Source organism: Cynoglossus semilaevis, chromosome 4 (genome assembly GCF_000523025.1).
Source record: "Cynoglossus semilaevis isolate Cse_v1.0 chromosome 4, Cse_v1.0, whole genome shotgun sequence".
NCBI classification, from domain to species: domain Eukaryota; kingdom Metazoa; phylum Chordata; class Actinopteri; order Pleuronectiformes; family Cynoglossidae; genus Cynoglossus; species Cynoglossus semilaevis.
Window position 1 is genome coordinate 2,872,883 of NC_024310.1, and position 14,511 is coordinate 2,887,393.

Consider the following 14,511-nt stretch of genomic DNA (forward strand, 5'->3'; position numbering starts at 1 on the left):
AAATGGACACTAAATGTAAAAATTTAGCAAAAGTTTTTTAAAATCTTTGGTATAAAATTGTGTGAATTTTCTGAGTAAACAGAATCTCATCCTAAACGAGAATTCAACCGAGAAACCTCCTACGTAGGTAATTTACTTTGTAAACAGATCGTGAATTCAGTGTCTACTTTATGGCTCAATTATGAACTGAAGTGAAGTTTACTACAGAAAAAAAAGAAGAAGAAACTCAATTAAATTACAGAACAAAAAAACCTATGTAAACATATTTGATATTCCTCTGACTCACCCTATGAAAGAAGCATCTTATCACATGACTACAGCTTCATACGTGATCATGCAATGACAACTACAAAAAGGTAAAAACTATCTTTCTTTTTTTTTTTTGTTCTCCTATGAAAGTAAAAACTAGCTGGTTCTGTTACACCAGGCCCGTTCAGAGGAGGATCGGACAGATTCTCTTATTATTAGGCAGTTGAAACATTATCTGCTGTTACTGCTGCTCTACCAGGGAGGGGAGGAAGGCAGGACTTGGGATAGAAAAGGCATGCTCTCCATGGGCCGCATGGCGATGTTGAGTGGCCCGGTGATGTTCATGGGCATGGGGGTGGTGATGGCAACTGGATGGGCGATATTCATGTGAGCCGTCGTGGGGATGTTGACGGAGGCCAGGTTCACGGGGCCGGTGATGGTGACGGGGTGCTGCAGGTTGACGGGAGCCGTGATGTTGACGGTGCTGGTGGCGATGTTCATCTGGGCGGCGATGGTGACGGGGTTGCTGGCGTTGCCGAGGCGGTTCACAGCTGAAGTGATGGGTGCAGAGTTGGTGACCGGCGTGGCGGTGTTTGAGTTGTTCTGCACGTTGTTGGCATCTGTTTCAGAGAAGAAAGAACGGGTAAGACTGAAATCTGGCCTTTCTCAAGTTCCTCTCTCTCCCTCTCTCTCTGGCAGAAAGCCAACAGTCCTTGCGATTTGATGGCCGTTTAGATGGGTCACTGAAAATGACAGATCACCATTAAAATGTAATGTCAACTGTGGTAATATGGAAGTAACCTACCTTTGAGACAGTTGTCAATTAGGACTTGGAAGGAGTTATTTAAAATCTCTCCTACTGTCAACTCACCTGAAGGGTAAATTCAAAAAGCAGGATCAACAGACTTACCAGCTTAATGTTTACTTGAAAGTTTTATTTGAAACAGCACAACATTTTATAAACACATCTTAGCCTTTGCTTATGTCAGAAGCTGAATTTACACTTCTGATCATCTCAAAGGAGATCAGGGCCGGGTTTCTAAACAACAACAGAAAATGGATTGGAAAAAAAAAACTGACTAATTACTGTCAGTTGGACACGGCCGTCCAGGTCACATGGCTTATTTTAGAGGGTCACTTTGCCAGAGTGTTATGGTCCAGTTTGTGGCTTACTTTAACAATCTACTGATCCTGCTTCATGAACTTTTAAACTTCTATTAGCAAAACAAAAACTGCATCCTACAGATGCCAGTACTCAGGTCAGAAACCGATTGTGTACTTAAGAGACAATATACAGTAAAAACAAAAAACAACAAAAAAACTGGCCACGTATGTTTTGAGTGTTACGGGGTTTTTCCGGTTACTAACTACTGGATTACCTTTTCGTGGCCCTGAGTGGTTCCACTGCCAGTCACTTATGCCTATTCAGAAATACAGACACATATGGGGTTACAGGTGCACAGGGCAGCAGTGGCATCATGTAGGAATCACCTTCAAAAGTCGCCTCGGTCAAGTTCAACATGTCAGGTTTGGGGGCGGGGGGTAGCTTTGTTTATAAAAACCAAACAGATGTTTTACTGTGTAACCGGGAACATTTCCTGGGGAAAAAAATCTCTAATTTATTAAACTTTGTTGTCCATCATCCATGCAGTCTCTCAGGCTATGGCTGTGAACAGATCATATTCCTGAAATTGTGGATGAATGTGACTTTAAGAAGAAAAAAAAAACTTCTTTTAGAACAAAAAAGCTCATCAGCATTCTTGTTCAATAAATGAAAAAGGGATAAAAGATAAACAAGGATAAGAAGCACATGTAACAAACAATATATAAGAAAATGTAATAATACAAAGCTCAGAGCGTTAGTGTTGCGTATCCAAGCTAACGTTGTACGACCCATATTACTGTTGAATAAAATCAATTATCCTTGCAACCCATTAACTAATGCTACGGTTGTCAAACAATGGTAGCTGTCCCACTGGTGGTTCTTAGGTCTCCTTCTACGGGTCCACAGGAATCTGATTTCCATTAGGACTGGGTCAGTTGTTATATCTGTTGTACATTCTTGTTTGTATACACTGCGTGCAGTATAAGAATATCCAGGAGAATCAATTCTCATCTTTGTGTGCAGCACTGAGCTGAACAAGATTTTATTGTTGGTCATACTGGTGGGACGTAAAGAGCCTTCGTTCATCAGTTTGTGTTTGTTCGCCGAGCTCCAAAAAGAGGCCCAAGAATCCCGTCAGGTCTGTCAGGTCTATTTGTAATGGTTTTCTGGCCAGTAAGAAAAAAAAAAAAACTAACTTTCACTAGGGCTGGACACTGGGTAGGAAAGCTGCTCACCTTTGTTGTTACATGGGTTGTTAAAGTTGGCCTGCCCATGAGTCTTGAGGTGACTTGTGATGTAGGCAGCACTTAGCATTTTGCCGCAGATGCTGCAGGTCACTTTGCCTTCATGCCTGATCATATGGGAGCGCAGGCGGTCTTTGGTAGCGAAAGCAGAGGTACAGGCCTAAAGAAGAGAGAGAGAGAGGGAAAGAAACACGATTAAATTCTCTGATTAGAAGACAGAGAGACAGAGGTCTGGAAAAATTCTAGTGAAATTCTCATTCACATTATCAGCTGATAACTTATCAGATACAACATTTATGCAGAAGGAGAACCCGTTTATGACTCTCACCGTTACTTGGCACTTGAATGGCCTCTCTGAGGAATGTACATGCTTGACATGACAGCTAAGGTGATCAGGTCTGCAAGGCAAAACAACAACAAGAGCTTTTATTACATTTATGAACTTTTAAATGTCGTTGTTGCCTTTTTGCACCTCATTTTGTGAATTATGTACTGCACATGGATACTTTTTCATACCTGGAGAAACCTTTCCCACACACAGAACAGATGTAAGGCTTGTGAACGCCACCGTCGTGAGAGCGTACGTGGTAGGTCATGCGGTCCTTCCTCTTGAACCTCTGTTGGCAGATGGGACACTCAAATGGCTTCTCATCTGAGTGCGACAGCTTGTGGCGATTGAGGTGATAAACATCTCTGAAGGCTTTACCACACATGTCACAGCCATGGTTCTTTTTCACTGGCTTGGGGGGTTTCTTAGGGAAGTTCTGCTGCTGCTGCTGCTGTTGATGTTGCATCGGGGTCATGACGCCGGTACCTGAAGATGTCGATGTGGTGGCTGTTGTCAAGATGCCAGCAACCGTAGTGATATATGATGTGTTTCCACTGACCTCCCGGGGTACCGTGGATATGAGAGGAACCATGGTGGGGGCTGTTTGAGTTTTCTTAGGCCGTGAGACCATCTTTATACCTGTGTGGCAAGACTCGTGCCGTCTTAGGTGATAGCTGTCTCGGAAAGCTTTGTTGCAGTAGCCACAGATGAAAGGTGTTTTAGATTTAGGCTCTTTTTTGACCACGGCAACAGGATGCCCACCACCGCCTCCACCAGTCCCACTGGCCACATTGTCTTTTAGGAGTTCTGCAGCACTGACGGGGGGTTTCTGATCTAAGGGGATGGGCAGCACTGGTTTTTGATCTGGTGGCTCCGTACCAGAATTTAGCAAAGGCAAGAGGCTGTTCCCGGCTACTTGGTGCTGGTGATGCAAAGCCTCATTGGCTTGCTGAAAAGAGACAGAACCACATGCCAGGATGTTAATAAGTAGTTTTTAGCCAAACATGAATGAATCAGAACACTGGGGAAGGTCATTAGACCATTGTAGCATTTCAGACCCTATCATGTAATGTGTATAAAGTGTATATATTTTTTTCTTATGGCTGTATTTGTTGATAACATCACAAAATATACTTTTATATATACCATACTTATAGCATGGTTGCTTCTTCAAAAATAAGCGCCATGTGTCCTGAACAAGGTGTGTGTAGAACTAAGTATGAAGTAAAACCAACCTGGTTAACCTCTCCTTAGATAAGTCTTGGGGTTGCTTGTTTTTGAGTGCCATTATATTTTGTGGCAAGATGTCATTTGGCAGCTTTACCCTTTGACCCACAACAAACACACATGGTCTACAGCTCATTTGACAGCACAGCGATCTAACTGACTGTAAAAGATTAACAAATATAGTGTTTACTTTTCTTTAAACTAAAAACTATTAAACAAGTCATCTGGGCGGCAAAACTCAAAATATACAACATATGACAGGCACACAAATGCAGCCCAACAGCAGTTACAATAAACTGTGCGAGGACGACATCTTAAGTCTGCAGCTGCTGGCAGGCATTGTTCAATTGGTCATGGCAAATCCCCAGTGGGATACGAGCAACAGAAGGTGGGGGTTTATTTAAATATTTTGGGCCCGGGTAAAAGCAGAGATTCACATTGTAACTTGAAAGTTTACAACAGGTCAGTTCAGAGCTTTGCGATTGAGCCAGCCTTGTTCTTTTCTGTAATTGCTATTGGGCAGGGTTAAAGACATGACCCATGGCTTTTCAGGTTCATTCAAGCATCCCAACCCGGTCAGTCAGGAGGGGGGGGGGATGTGGTCTGAGGGGGACAGCATCCCAAGTGCTGCTTTTCCCCCTACCGTGTTCTTTTTATGGACAACACAAATCCCAACGCTGATGCTGTTATGGCCCATGGAATATTGGAGCCTGCGAGTTGGGGGTGGGGGTCCCTACTTAGTGCAGGCGGCAGCAGCATGTGTTTTGACATGGTGGAGAGAGCTGGGGATCGTTACAGGTTGTCAACTCGCCTTTATATCTGCTACACTGTAGTATTACTCAAGACAAAATCATCACTGTGATTTGCATTTCTCCAACCATATGTGTATACAAGTCTGGGATGGTTGAATGCGCTCTCCTTCACAGCAAGAAAAGACAGAGCGGCCTGCTGTTCCATTACACAGCTGAGATGATTGTGATACAAATCTGCTGTGAAGGGTGAGGTCTCTGCTAAATAAAACCACTCAAAAGGAAAGAAGGGCATGGAAATTAAGCAGAAATAGGACAAATAAACATAGTCTTCCTATTGTTTTCCCTCCCACGACAAGGCGGGATAAGGCTTCATACAGCGTCCCATTTGACTAAAGCTTTTTTAGATTTTTCCCAGTCCTACCTACACGCACACACATCAAACACTACATGTTATGTTGCAATAATGCTACAAAAAATGGTTTGGCTGTAAATATAATTTTTGTTGCAAAACCCTTCAAACCTCTAAAGAGTTGTTCAAACTGTAAACCCAACACTCATTACATAATATGTCCAAAGTAGAACTAAAGTAGTACTTTTCCTACCTCCACACACCTGCATTCATTCTGTAAATATCTTTAAAACAAACATAACACAGCCACGTACAATATTCATATGACTGCTACTATGGCAACTGGAACTTTAAATTACTATAATTAAATTACTATCAAATTACTTAAAAGCCTGGTACAATCCATTTGTTTGAGATTATCAAGTACTTATACTTATCCAGTTGTGTTCTAGTATAATTATTTAAAAGCCAATCTCTCTTTTTATGTTAAGTTTCTATTCTCATTTCATTTCCATTTTCTGGTGTTTGCTGGGATATTTCCCTGGTAGGTCTACAGTGGGTAAAAATTATCCAGTGATGGAATAGTCACCCTGCCTTCACCTTAATGTTGATTTCACCTCAATGTCTGATGTCAGCTCTCTTGACTAAATATGAAAGGATTCACCAGTAGAACATGGGTGGATGAGAAAAACAATAGTATTGATGGTATAAGCCGTGATATTCTGAACAAAAAATATTTAGTATTCTCACATTAAATGAGCAAACAATTCTCTTGGTAACGCCTAAAACAAGAAAAAGTTGTAATCAAACATGCAGACGCAAACAAAACACCTAACAACAGATTTAACAACCAAAGAGCAAACAAGTAACAACAAACACTAATCAAACAGCAATCTGATTATTTAAAAGAGAAACCTTTGTAATTTAAACCAAAGACACGGATCACTGTCTGAGACAAAGAGAAAAACAATGTATTCTTTTGGATCTAGAAATAGAACCCGAGCTTACACACAGCTGCTTCTTACTTAAATCTTTATTTAACATTAGATACCTCACTGGGATTCCTCCCATTTCCCCAAATTTTGTTTAACTTGACTGTTTAAGTGTAATGATTCCACTTGGATGCTACTTTCAAGATTTTTTAAAAGTGACTCACCACTGCATCCTTGGTGGTTTATGATGGATGGTAATAAATATAGTAGTTATATATCTATGACTCATAGATGCAGTAAAATATTAGGGAAGAGTGCCATAATACTTTCCTAACAGATAACACATTTTTCAGATGCCACTATTGACACTTATTTAGCAGTGCGACTAAATTACTCTGAATTTATTAGAAGCTATTATTATTAGAAGAGTATCTGTAGAGGAACATGAGACACTATGTTCCAGTGTACCCAAAGCTGAGAGGAGGAAAACGACCTGTGTCGACCATGTACCATGTACCATGACAGAACAAAACCACTAGAGTTAAAACTACGATCCTTTGCAATTATTTGCAATACCTTTGCACACAAGTTATGCAGCAAAGTACTACGACGATGTCGGGGCCTGCGTTTCACTTTATCTCTACTGCAGGATTACTTATGCGCACAGACCACAAAGGCAAAGTCGTAATTAACCACCTATAGAGTTCTTTATTTGCAAACTAATCCATCGCCTTTTTACCCGTTAGAACAGTTTCTACGACACACTGCACTTGTTACACTGCATTTCCACGAAACAATTGACTACAGATAAACTTTACTTTTATATGCTGTCTGGCGTAAATAAGTACGGAAGAAAAGCGTCGACAAAAAGCTATGAAATATGTGTAATAAGCCGCTCCACGGTTGCCGACCGAAAGGCTTTAATACGTGTTAAAGTTGTGTTTTATACCCATGGCTTATTCGCTGCAGCCCGCGTGTTAGACAGCTTATGAGTTACACTGCGTTAGCCAACTTCTTGTTAATGAGGCAGTGTAATAACAGTGTCTTTACAGAGCTGTGCATAGAAACTGCAGGAGTCGTGTGATCTTCAACAGAATCACTGCCTCAGGTTTGCATGTTTAATGTTGTTTTTACTTTTGTGGTTCAAGCCATAAGGAAATGCTGTTTGACTAAACATGTAGCCACTTAGCTTAGCATTCCTACATGCAGTAGCTGCAGCTAAATTGTTAGCGCGCGCATAAACAGCTGTGCTAACTGAAATTAGCCCCGCGGTGGTTTTGAAATGCCACCAACATTACATTGTATTAAAATAAAATTCAGAATCATTTCAGTACGTCAAGGGTGCTTGTTATTTCTCAGTCTGGCAGAAAATACACCCAAGATTTAATAAAGCTCTTATTAGTTTGTTACAACGATTGAGTTAGCCACAGCAGGCTAATGCTAACACCTTTGTTTTGCTTGGCTAACTCTTATTCATTTTACAAAGTACACCAGTTTGGAATGCGTAAGCGTTAACGCCATGACGAAACACTACAATAGCTTTATAGATTAAAGTACTACTCTGGAACTTACCTGAAATAAAAACGTACTCCAGCTCGGTTCCATGGCAACACTTGAGCTAAAATCTGCAGGAAACCTGGTAGGAGTCTACAACAAAGCAGCCGAACATGGCAGCTACAACTTCCTGTGTGAGCCCCGGGATGGACAGTCAATGGGATATTTTTCGGACCATGTAGAAAGGTCTGTCAGTTTTATTGTGTTTGTCGAATTTTTTAATTGTATAAATATATATTTTTGAATAGCACAAAATGGTGTAATAAATCAAAGTAAGGTGAATATTATGTTTTTATTGGGAACTATGTTTTGATAAATTTTTAAATATTGTATGTGTACAATTTTATGTGTACATTATACGTTGTTGGGCATTTTTACATATAGTAATATACATTGTATTTCATATGAACGTGTATTATATGTAATTACAATGGTAATCTATATATTTTTAGCTATTATTGCATTTGCTGTGTTGTCATAACTGTTATATAATAATAATAATTATTATTATTGTTGTTGTTGCCTTCTATTTGTTTAACACATTTCAAATCATGTGGGAAATGGCATGAACATGCTACTACTACACTGCTAGATCTTTGTTTCACTTTGGTTTTTTAACTAAAAATAATTTTTAAAAAAATGAATTACACATTTATTATTGCAAATAGTAAAATATCTTGGAAATTCCAGGGGCATTTGTCCAGAGACGTTACTAATTCCTCACCTAGTTGTTGGCAACACGTATGGTAATTCAGATTTAGAAATGTATCACAGTAAATTCATTTGTAAAACCCCGGTACCTCACACCTCGTCTGTGTTGGTCAGTTTTTTCTGAAGAATGCTGATCCAACCTCCCACTGAATTCCAACCTGGAGCAAAGCGCTCATTATGTATCCCACTGTAGATGTGTGTGTCCATGAGATTCAAATGATGGAGCAGAGTCTGGGAAAGATTTTCACTTGTTACCAAAGGAGAGCATAGACCATGGTTATTGTTTCTGGAATTGGTCTTTACGCTAATTTGGAAAAAAATATTGGACCTGCCAACTGTATTTTGCTTCTGTTAGTCATTGCTGAGTCATTTTAATGATTGGACTGAGAACTATACTGGATCAACCTTTTCTTAGCTTTTAGTGCTCTAGTTCAATTATTAAAAAAACAAAACAACAACATACTGATTTCTTTCTTTCTAACTTGTATTTACCATGTTAGCTTTATACAGAGAGGTTTTTCTTTTTCTTTTTTTTTCACGAGCCTCCATTGTCTCTCTTTTCCAGCTAGCTCTATGTACTTTCTGTTAGACTGTTCCAGGCTGTTCAAAAAAAGAACCCCCCACTGTGTTGTGAAATCTTTGTTGTGCACTGTACATCATCAGCCTTTGTGGCCACATAGTGCAATTCCAGTTTCAAGAGAAGTGGGTCAACTTGTGTGGTCAGCCTGTTTACCTTTCCCATGCCCAACAAGTTACTTTCAATGGGGCTTTAGGATTTTAAAAACAGCCATTAAACATGACATGGCAAAGCCCAGATGTGAAATATTAATTCTGGAAAGCTCAAGATCACTCTAAGGTAAGTTCAGATATCTTTTTCTGTTTAATATTAAACACATGTTTTAGAAGAGATTTCTTAATGGGTTAGGTAATTACACATGTTTTAGAAGAGATTTCTTAATTTTACAGATGCATTGTTGGCTTATTAGTTCCAAAGAAAAGTTATTTTTAGAGGTTGGGGTGTTAAAGTTAGTTACGTAATTTGAAAAAAACATTCAAATATGCTACTGAAGGCTAATATTTATTTAGTTATTTTACTCTATGGTCTGTATTGTCATTGCACTTACCCTGGACCATAGTTATTTTTGAACAATTGAATATTTATATTGTCATGTTTAGTATTGTATGGCAAGGCTTTAATGATTTACTCTGAATTTTATTTTATGGTTATATTTATTTATGATTATTAAAATTGTTTATTACAACTGAATAATTGTTATTGCCATAAATGTGTGTTTTTATAAAGCATAACTATAAAAGCAGACATGTAGCCCTAATTGTAATTTTTGTAATCTTACAAATGATAAAACTACAATAGGTAGCCATACTGGTTCTGAACACGAGGGCTTCTCAGTTTCCATGAGCAACAATCCTGACCCAGGAGTATGTAGCAGGTGTAACCTCTTGTGGACAAATAGGACACACCTTGATTCCAACTAACATGAAAAGTTTATTCAAACACTGATTCTACGATTTGCTGGTTCAGACATTCAAATGTGTTTGCTATGTAAACAATTCTAACTAAATTGTCGTTACTTTCCCATCAGCTCCAGCCATGGGTGACTGGTCTATACTTGGTCGCTTTCTATCAGAGGTCCAGAACCACTCCACTGTGATTGGTAAGATCTGGCTCACCATGCTGCTTATCTTCCGCATCCTGCTGGTGGCGCTAGTGGGTGATGCTGTGTACAGTGACGAGCAGTCAAAGTTCACCTGTAACACTCAGCAGCCTGGATGTAGCAACGTCTGCTATGACACCTTTGCCCCTGTATCACACCTGCGATTCTGGGTTTTCCAAATCGTTCTGGTCTCCACACCGTCCATCTTCTACATCGTGTTTGTGCTGCACAAGATCGCAAAAGATGACAGGCTTGACACGCCGAGAGCAGAGGCCGTGATTCAGAGGCCTTCCGTACAGAAATGTGTCGACACAAGGAAGGACGGCATGGAGGCACTGATGGTTGGAATGCCCACTTACTGTCCACACCGTGCCGAGGAGTGGGAGGTGAGAGAGAGGGATGATGTGGAGCAGAGTTCTCCACAGGAGGACTACAGCAAAGTGGGAGAGGACCCAACCCATCAGTCCAGCCAAGTCCTACTCATCTACATCCTCCACGTGTTACTGCGATCTGTCATGGAGATCACCTTCTTGGTGGGCCAGTACTTCCTGTTTGGATTCGAGGTGCCACACCTGTACCGCTGTGAGACCTACCCCTGCCCTACTCGCACGGACTGCTTTGTGTCACGAGCCACTGAAAAGACCATCTTCCTGAACTTCATGTTCAGCGTCAGTCTGGGCTGCTTCGTGCTCAACATCGCCGAGCTCCACTACCTGGGCTGGGTCTACATTTTTCGTGTCCTGTGCCTAGCGTGCTCCTCCTGCTGCAGTCAGAACAGGGACGCGGTCAAACTGTACCCAAACCACAACCCGCTGCTGCTGCACCTCAGGCATTCTCTGAGAGGTCAGCTCGTTGTCCAGACTCCTGCAGCCCTGCCCGCTGAGAAGGCGACAGGTTTGCTCCGTCACACCCCTGCTATATCTTTTGAGACAGATTCAACGGTGGAATGCACCTCTAAGAGAAGTCCAGAGAGCAGAGACAAGGTGAAGGTCAAGCTGGCCAACATGACCAGACTAGGACGTACTAAAAAGTCCTGGTTGTGAAAAACAGGACAATTGATTCAAGACAGTTGTCGCTGTTGGCGTTCATATTTCTCTGTGACTGACAGAGGAAAGGGAACTGGATAAATAAAGTCCTTCACCTGGTTACAGATTGATTTTGTTTTATTTGATGAGCCTGTCTTTGTATAATGGATCAAGGATCTTTGGAAAAACCGAGTCAGCAAAATCAGCCTTTGTATAAATGCTGATTGCGTGTCTCTGCTCCTAAAACATCAATATGCTGCGTCCAACAACTCATACAAAATATTTTCATAGCCAATTATTAAGCTCTTGCAGTCGTAAGCCGCTTTGCATTGTGGTCTTTAAAATTCCTCCAATGAACAACGCACTAAAACTCATTAAATCCATCCACTAGTTTTATTGCATGGAAAAGTTATTTGGGATAAAAAATGAACATCATCCAAAAAAAGATAAAATATGCATTAAATAGTAAATAATATAATAGCTTATAATTTATATATAAAAAATGTTTTTTTTCCCCCAGCAGTAAACAAATCCCATTTTCACCTGTCTGCAGGCTATTTTTATTGTGCTGTGCGTTTTCATTTCCAAGCCGGCAATAATTCTTAAATAGAAAAGTCACATGCACTCACAATTTGCTGTATAAGGAACATCTGTCCAACTGCATATACATGCATTTTCTAACCAGCCAGGCAGCAGTAATGGATGTAAAAGTGCTGATCTGCTAAGATTTTCACAACTACTAGGCCCGAGTTTTCCTGCCCTTCCAGTGTGTTATTTGGTAAACATACTTAAATCAGGTAATAACAGGTACTGCATTTGGAGGTTAATGGTCAAAAAGAAGAAAAATTAGATTTTTTTTTAAATTTTCAGGCAATAATACCGTTACCCCAATAGGTGAAGCCCAGACAACAACTTCACCCATTGTGAAAGCCAAGTACAACGAAAGAAAATTCGAACATATTATGAGGCAACACAGATAACATGTTCATTATTTGTAAGGACAGCGTTGTGCCTACGTCATCTTTAAACACATTCAACGCAACATTGCATGGGACAGCGTTGTGCCTACGTCATCTTTAGACACATTCAACCCAACCCTGAATAAAGATTGATTCACATAATGAATCAAATCAGTTGATTTTATTTTTACCTCATCGCTGCTATCCGATTGGAGCTCCTTATTTATTCGTATCAACAAAGCGAGTCGAAATGGTATTCAGCTACTGATATCCAGCAGATGGCAGTAGACATCAACATGAAGCGGACTACAGTTTTATATTATTCAACACCCACAGTGCTAATGTTTACACACTGACAGAAAACCAAGTCAGGTCATTTAATTCCTTCATTTCGTATCTCTACTGTACCACAAGAGTTGGACACGAGGATTTATATCAACCTACAGACAGACGTCCCTTATTAATAAAAGCAAAGAAGAAATGCCCATTACTAAATAAAAACGACATTTATATTTGTCTTTGTGCTCTGGGTGAAAGTACTGGACAGCACTTGATGTTTAGAAGACGTTTAATAAATCACCTGCCTTAAATAATTATATAAAAATCTCATATTTACTAGATATTAGAAGCAAGATATCGAAGTAATGAAAATTAAAAATATTTCTTGTAAATCGAACACATAAAAACATACAATTATTTAAATAAATGATCTTTAACAATCAATTAACTTAAAAACATATCTGAAAAAAATTATCTGTACACCCTGCAATTTTCTCTTGTACCACTGAGGGTCAGCGTGCCCCTGGTTGGTAAAGACTGCACTAAACTATTTGTCTGCTGGCAAGGTTAAATCTTCGTATCTATGTTTAGGTCAGCTTCTCCACCATTACTCCAGCAGAGATATCTGTGATCTCTTCCTCATGTTAAATCTTTTTTTCCCCCATGTGTAAGCTGTTGGTGATTTTTCTATTCAGGTCTCAGTCACTGTCTTCACAGCCGGGTCTCTGATTGGGTGGGTGGTCCAAGGCATTTCAATCTTAGATCAAATTAGATAAGGGTCTGTGACGGATCACAAGGGGTCTTTGCCAATTTGCAGAGTGCTTATGTGAATATTTCATTCTCTCTGACTTCCACTAAGAACTTTCCGTTGACTTGAATCAGGTCAAACATCTCCACCCACCTCACAAGGTGGAGTGGGTGGAGATGAGTGTCGGGGCTACTGTGTGACAGAAGGGAAGCAGCCAGAGTGAAAAAAGAAGGCTGTAGTTCGACCTGCTAAGATGAATAGTTTGGAGATTAGGGGCGGAGCTGGCGTGGCAGAAATAAAGACGCTCAGATCTTGTTAGTGACCAGGTTAGATGGATTAGAAGTAGGGATGTCCGATAATATCGGCCGATCGATATTATCGCCCCGATATTAGCATAATTGTGTGATATCTGTACGAATCCTTATCGGGCTTTCCTTCGATAATGAAAACTCGATAACGCAATGCCTGGGTTTCGCCAAATGACTATGCCCTAAAAATAGTTGTGGCAAAAGACGGCTGTGTATGAAAATGAAAGTCACTAGATGGCAGTATTGCAGCTCATTTTATTCATCTATTCTAATAATCAAGGGATTGTATTCAGAATGAGTATATGATGGACCAACGATGTTGGACATCGAACTGGGACAAAGGAGAAACTGAGACAAGGTTCCAAGGAAGAACCCGGGATGTTAATGGAGGAGGACAAGAAGAAATGGATGGTGTACAAGCTAAGGAGTCTTTGTGTTGTGTTTTGCTGGTGGCTATTCCTCAAGGGAGCAGCTGAAGAAAGAGAAGATAATGATGACTGCCAATCTCATGTTGACTGGGGGGCAATGAGCCAGAACTTGCAAAACTCATTGGCAAGGAGTTTATCAGGCTATAGTGTGAACTAGACTGTGACCTATATCTTAAATTCACACATCAGCACACTCAAAATGTCTCTGCGTGTTAAGCATAACAACACACCAGGCAACACAATTAAGCTGCTGTGTAATGTGCATCATAATGTGAAGTGAAATATAAATGATAAAACAACAAGTCACTTTGGTGCCACCAGTCATCAGAGTTCGGCGTAATAAGAGTAAAACCACGGTAATGGCTGACATCACTAATTGCGTATTCGTTCATACAAAGGTCAATAAAAGGTCAATGATTTTAACATTTATATTTTGGTGACACCGTTGATTAATGGTTCCACATTTGTACAACTCCATTCTAAAACCAATTACCATTAATTCCCAGCTCCTTCTGACTGATTTGATTTCATGACAATAAGCTAATGATAAACATCTGGGAGAATATCATATTAAATGTGTTCAGGCTGAAGATTTAAAGGTGCTTCATATCTGGAGACAAAACATTGCAAACCCTTT

General features: G+C 40.1%; 2 protein-coding genes across 5 annotated transcripts; one reads left to right on the top strand and one right to left on the bottom strand.

Annotated features, from left to right (window-relative positions):
- LOC103377700 (vascular endothelial zinc finger 1) lies at positions 1 to 7,939 on the bottom strand. Of its 3 annotated transcripts, XM_008308600.3 has the most exons (7): positions 7,759 to 7,939; positions 3,115 to 3,875; positions 2,927 to 2,996; positions 2,590 to 2,758; positions 1,629 to 1,670; positions 1,055 to 1,120; positions 1 to 869 (listed from the first exon to the last, which is right to left on the bottom strand). In XM_008308600.3, exons 1-7 carry the CDS (start codon positions 7,789 to 7,791, stop codon positions 502 to 504), a joined length of 1,509 nt encoding a protein of 502 aa, XP_008306822.1. In that variant the 5' UTR covers positions 7,792 to 7,939; the 3' UTR covers positions 1 to 501. The 3 variants fall into 3 exon arrangements, with proteins under 3 accessions (XP_008306822.1, XP_008306823.1, XP_008306824.1); XM_008308601.3 differs by lacking the exon at positions 1,055 to 1,120 and having other exon boundaries at positions 7,759 to 7,935; XM_008308602.3 differs by lacking the exons at positions 1,055 to 1,120; positions 1,629 to 1,670 and having other exon boundaries at positions 7,759 to 7,935.
- Positions 6,451 to 11,272, top strand: LOC103377699 (gap junction Cx32.7 protein). 2 transcript variants are annotated; one of them, XM_008308599.3, is made up of 2 exons: positions 6,451 to 7,294; positions 10,056 to 11,272. In XM_008308599.3, the coding sequence occupies exon 2, from the start codon at positions 10,064 to 10,066 to the stop codon at positions 11,168 to 11,170; it is 1,107 nt and encodes a 368-aa protein (XP_008306821.1). In that variant the 5' UTR covers positions 6,451 to 7,294; positions 10,056 to 10,063; the 3' UTR covers positions 11,171 to 11,272. The 2 variants fall into 2 exon arrangements, with proteins under 2 accessions (XP_008306821.1, XP_024911082.1); XM_025055314.1 differs by lacking the exon at positions 6,451 to 7,294 and adding an exon at positions 8,278 to 9,307.
- The last annotated feature ends 3,239 nt before the right edge of the window (positions 11,273 to 14,511 follow it).

What these genes read in the sequence shown, in the direction of transcription:
- LOC103377699 (XM_008308599.3), top strand. Translation starts at nt 10,064, where the DNA reads ATGGGTGACTGGTCTATACTTGGTCGCTTTCTATCAGAGGTCCAGAAC.
- LOC103377700 (XM_008308600.3), bottom strand. Translation starts at nt 7,791, where the DNA reads ATGGAACCGAGCTGGAGTACGTTTTTATTTCAG. An exon ending in GGAGTACGTTTTTATTTCAG is followed by an intron (nt 3,876 to 7,758) that starts GTAAGTTCCAGA and finishes GTCTCTTTTCAG; the next exon opens with CAAGCCAATGAGGCTTTGCA. An exon ending in CAACCCATGTAACAACAAAG is followed by an intron (nt 1,671 to 2,589) that starts GTGAGCAGCTTT and finishes ATTTCTGAATAG; the next exon opens with GCATAAGTGACTGGCAGTGG.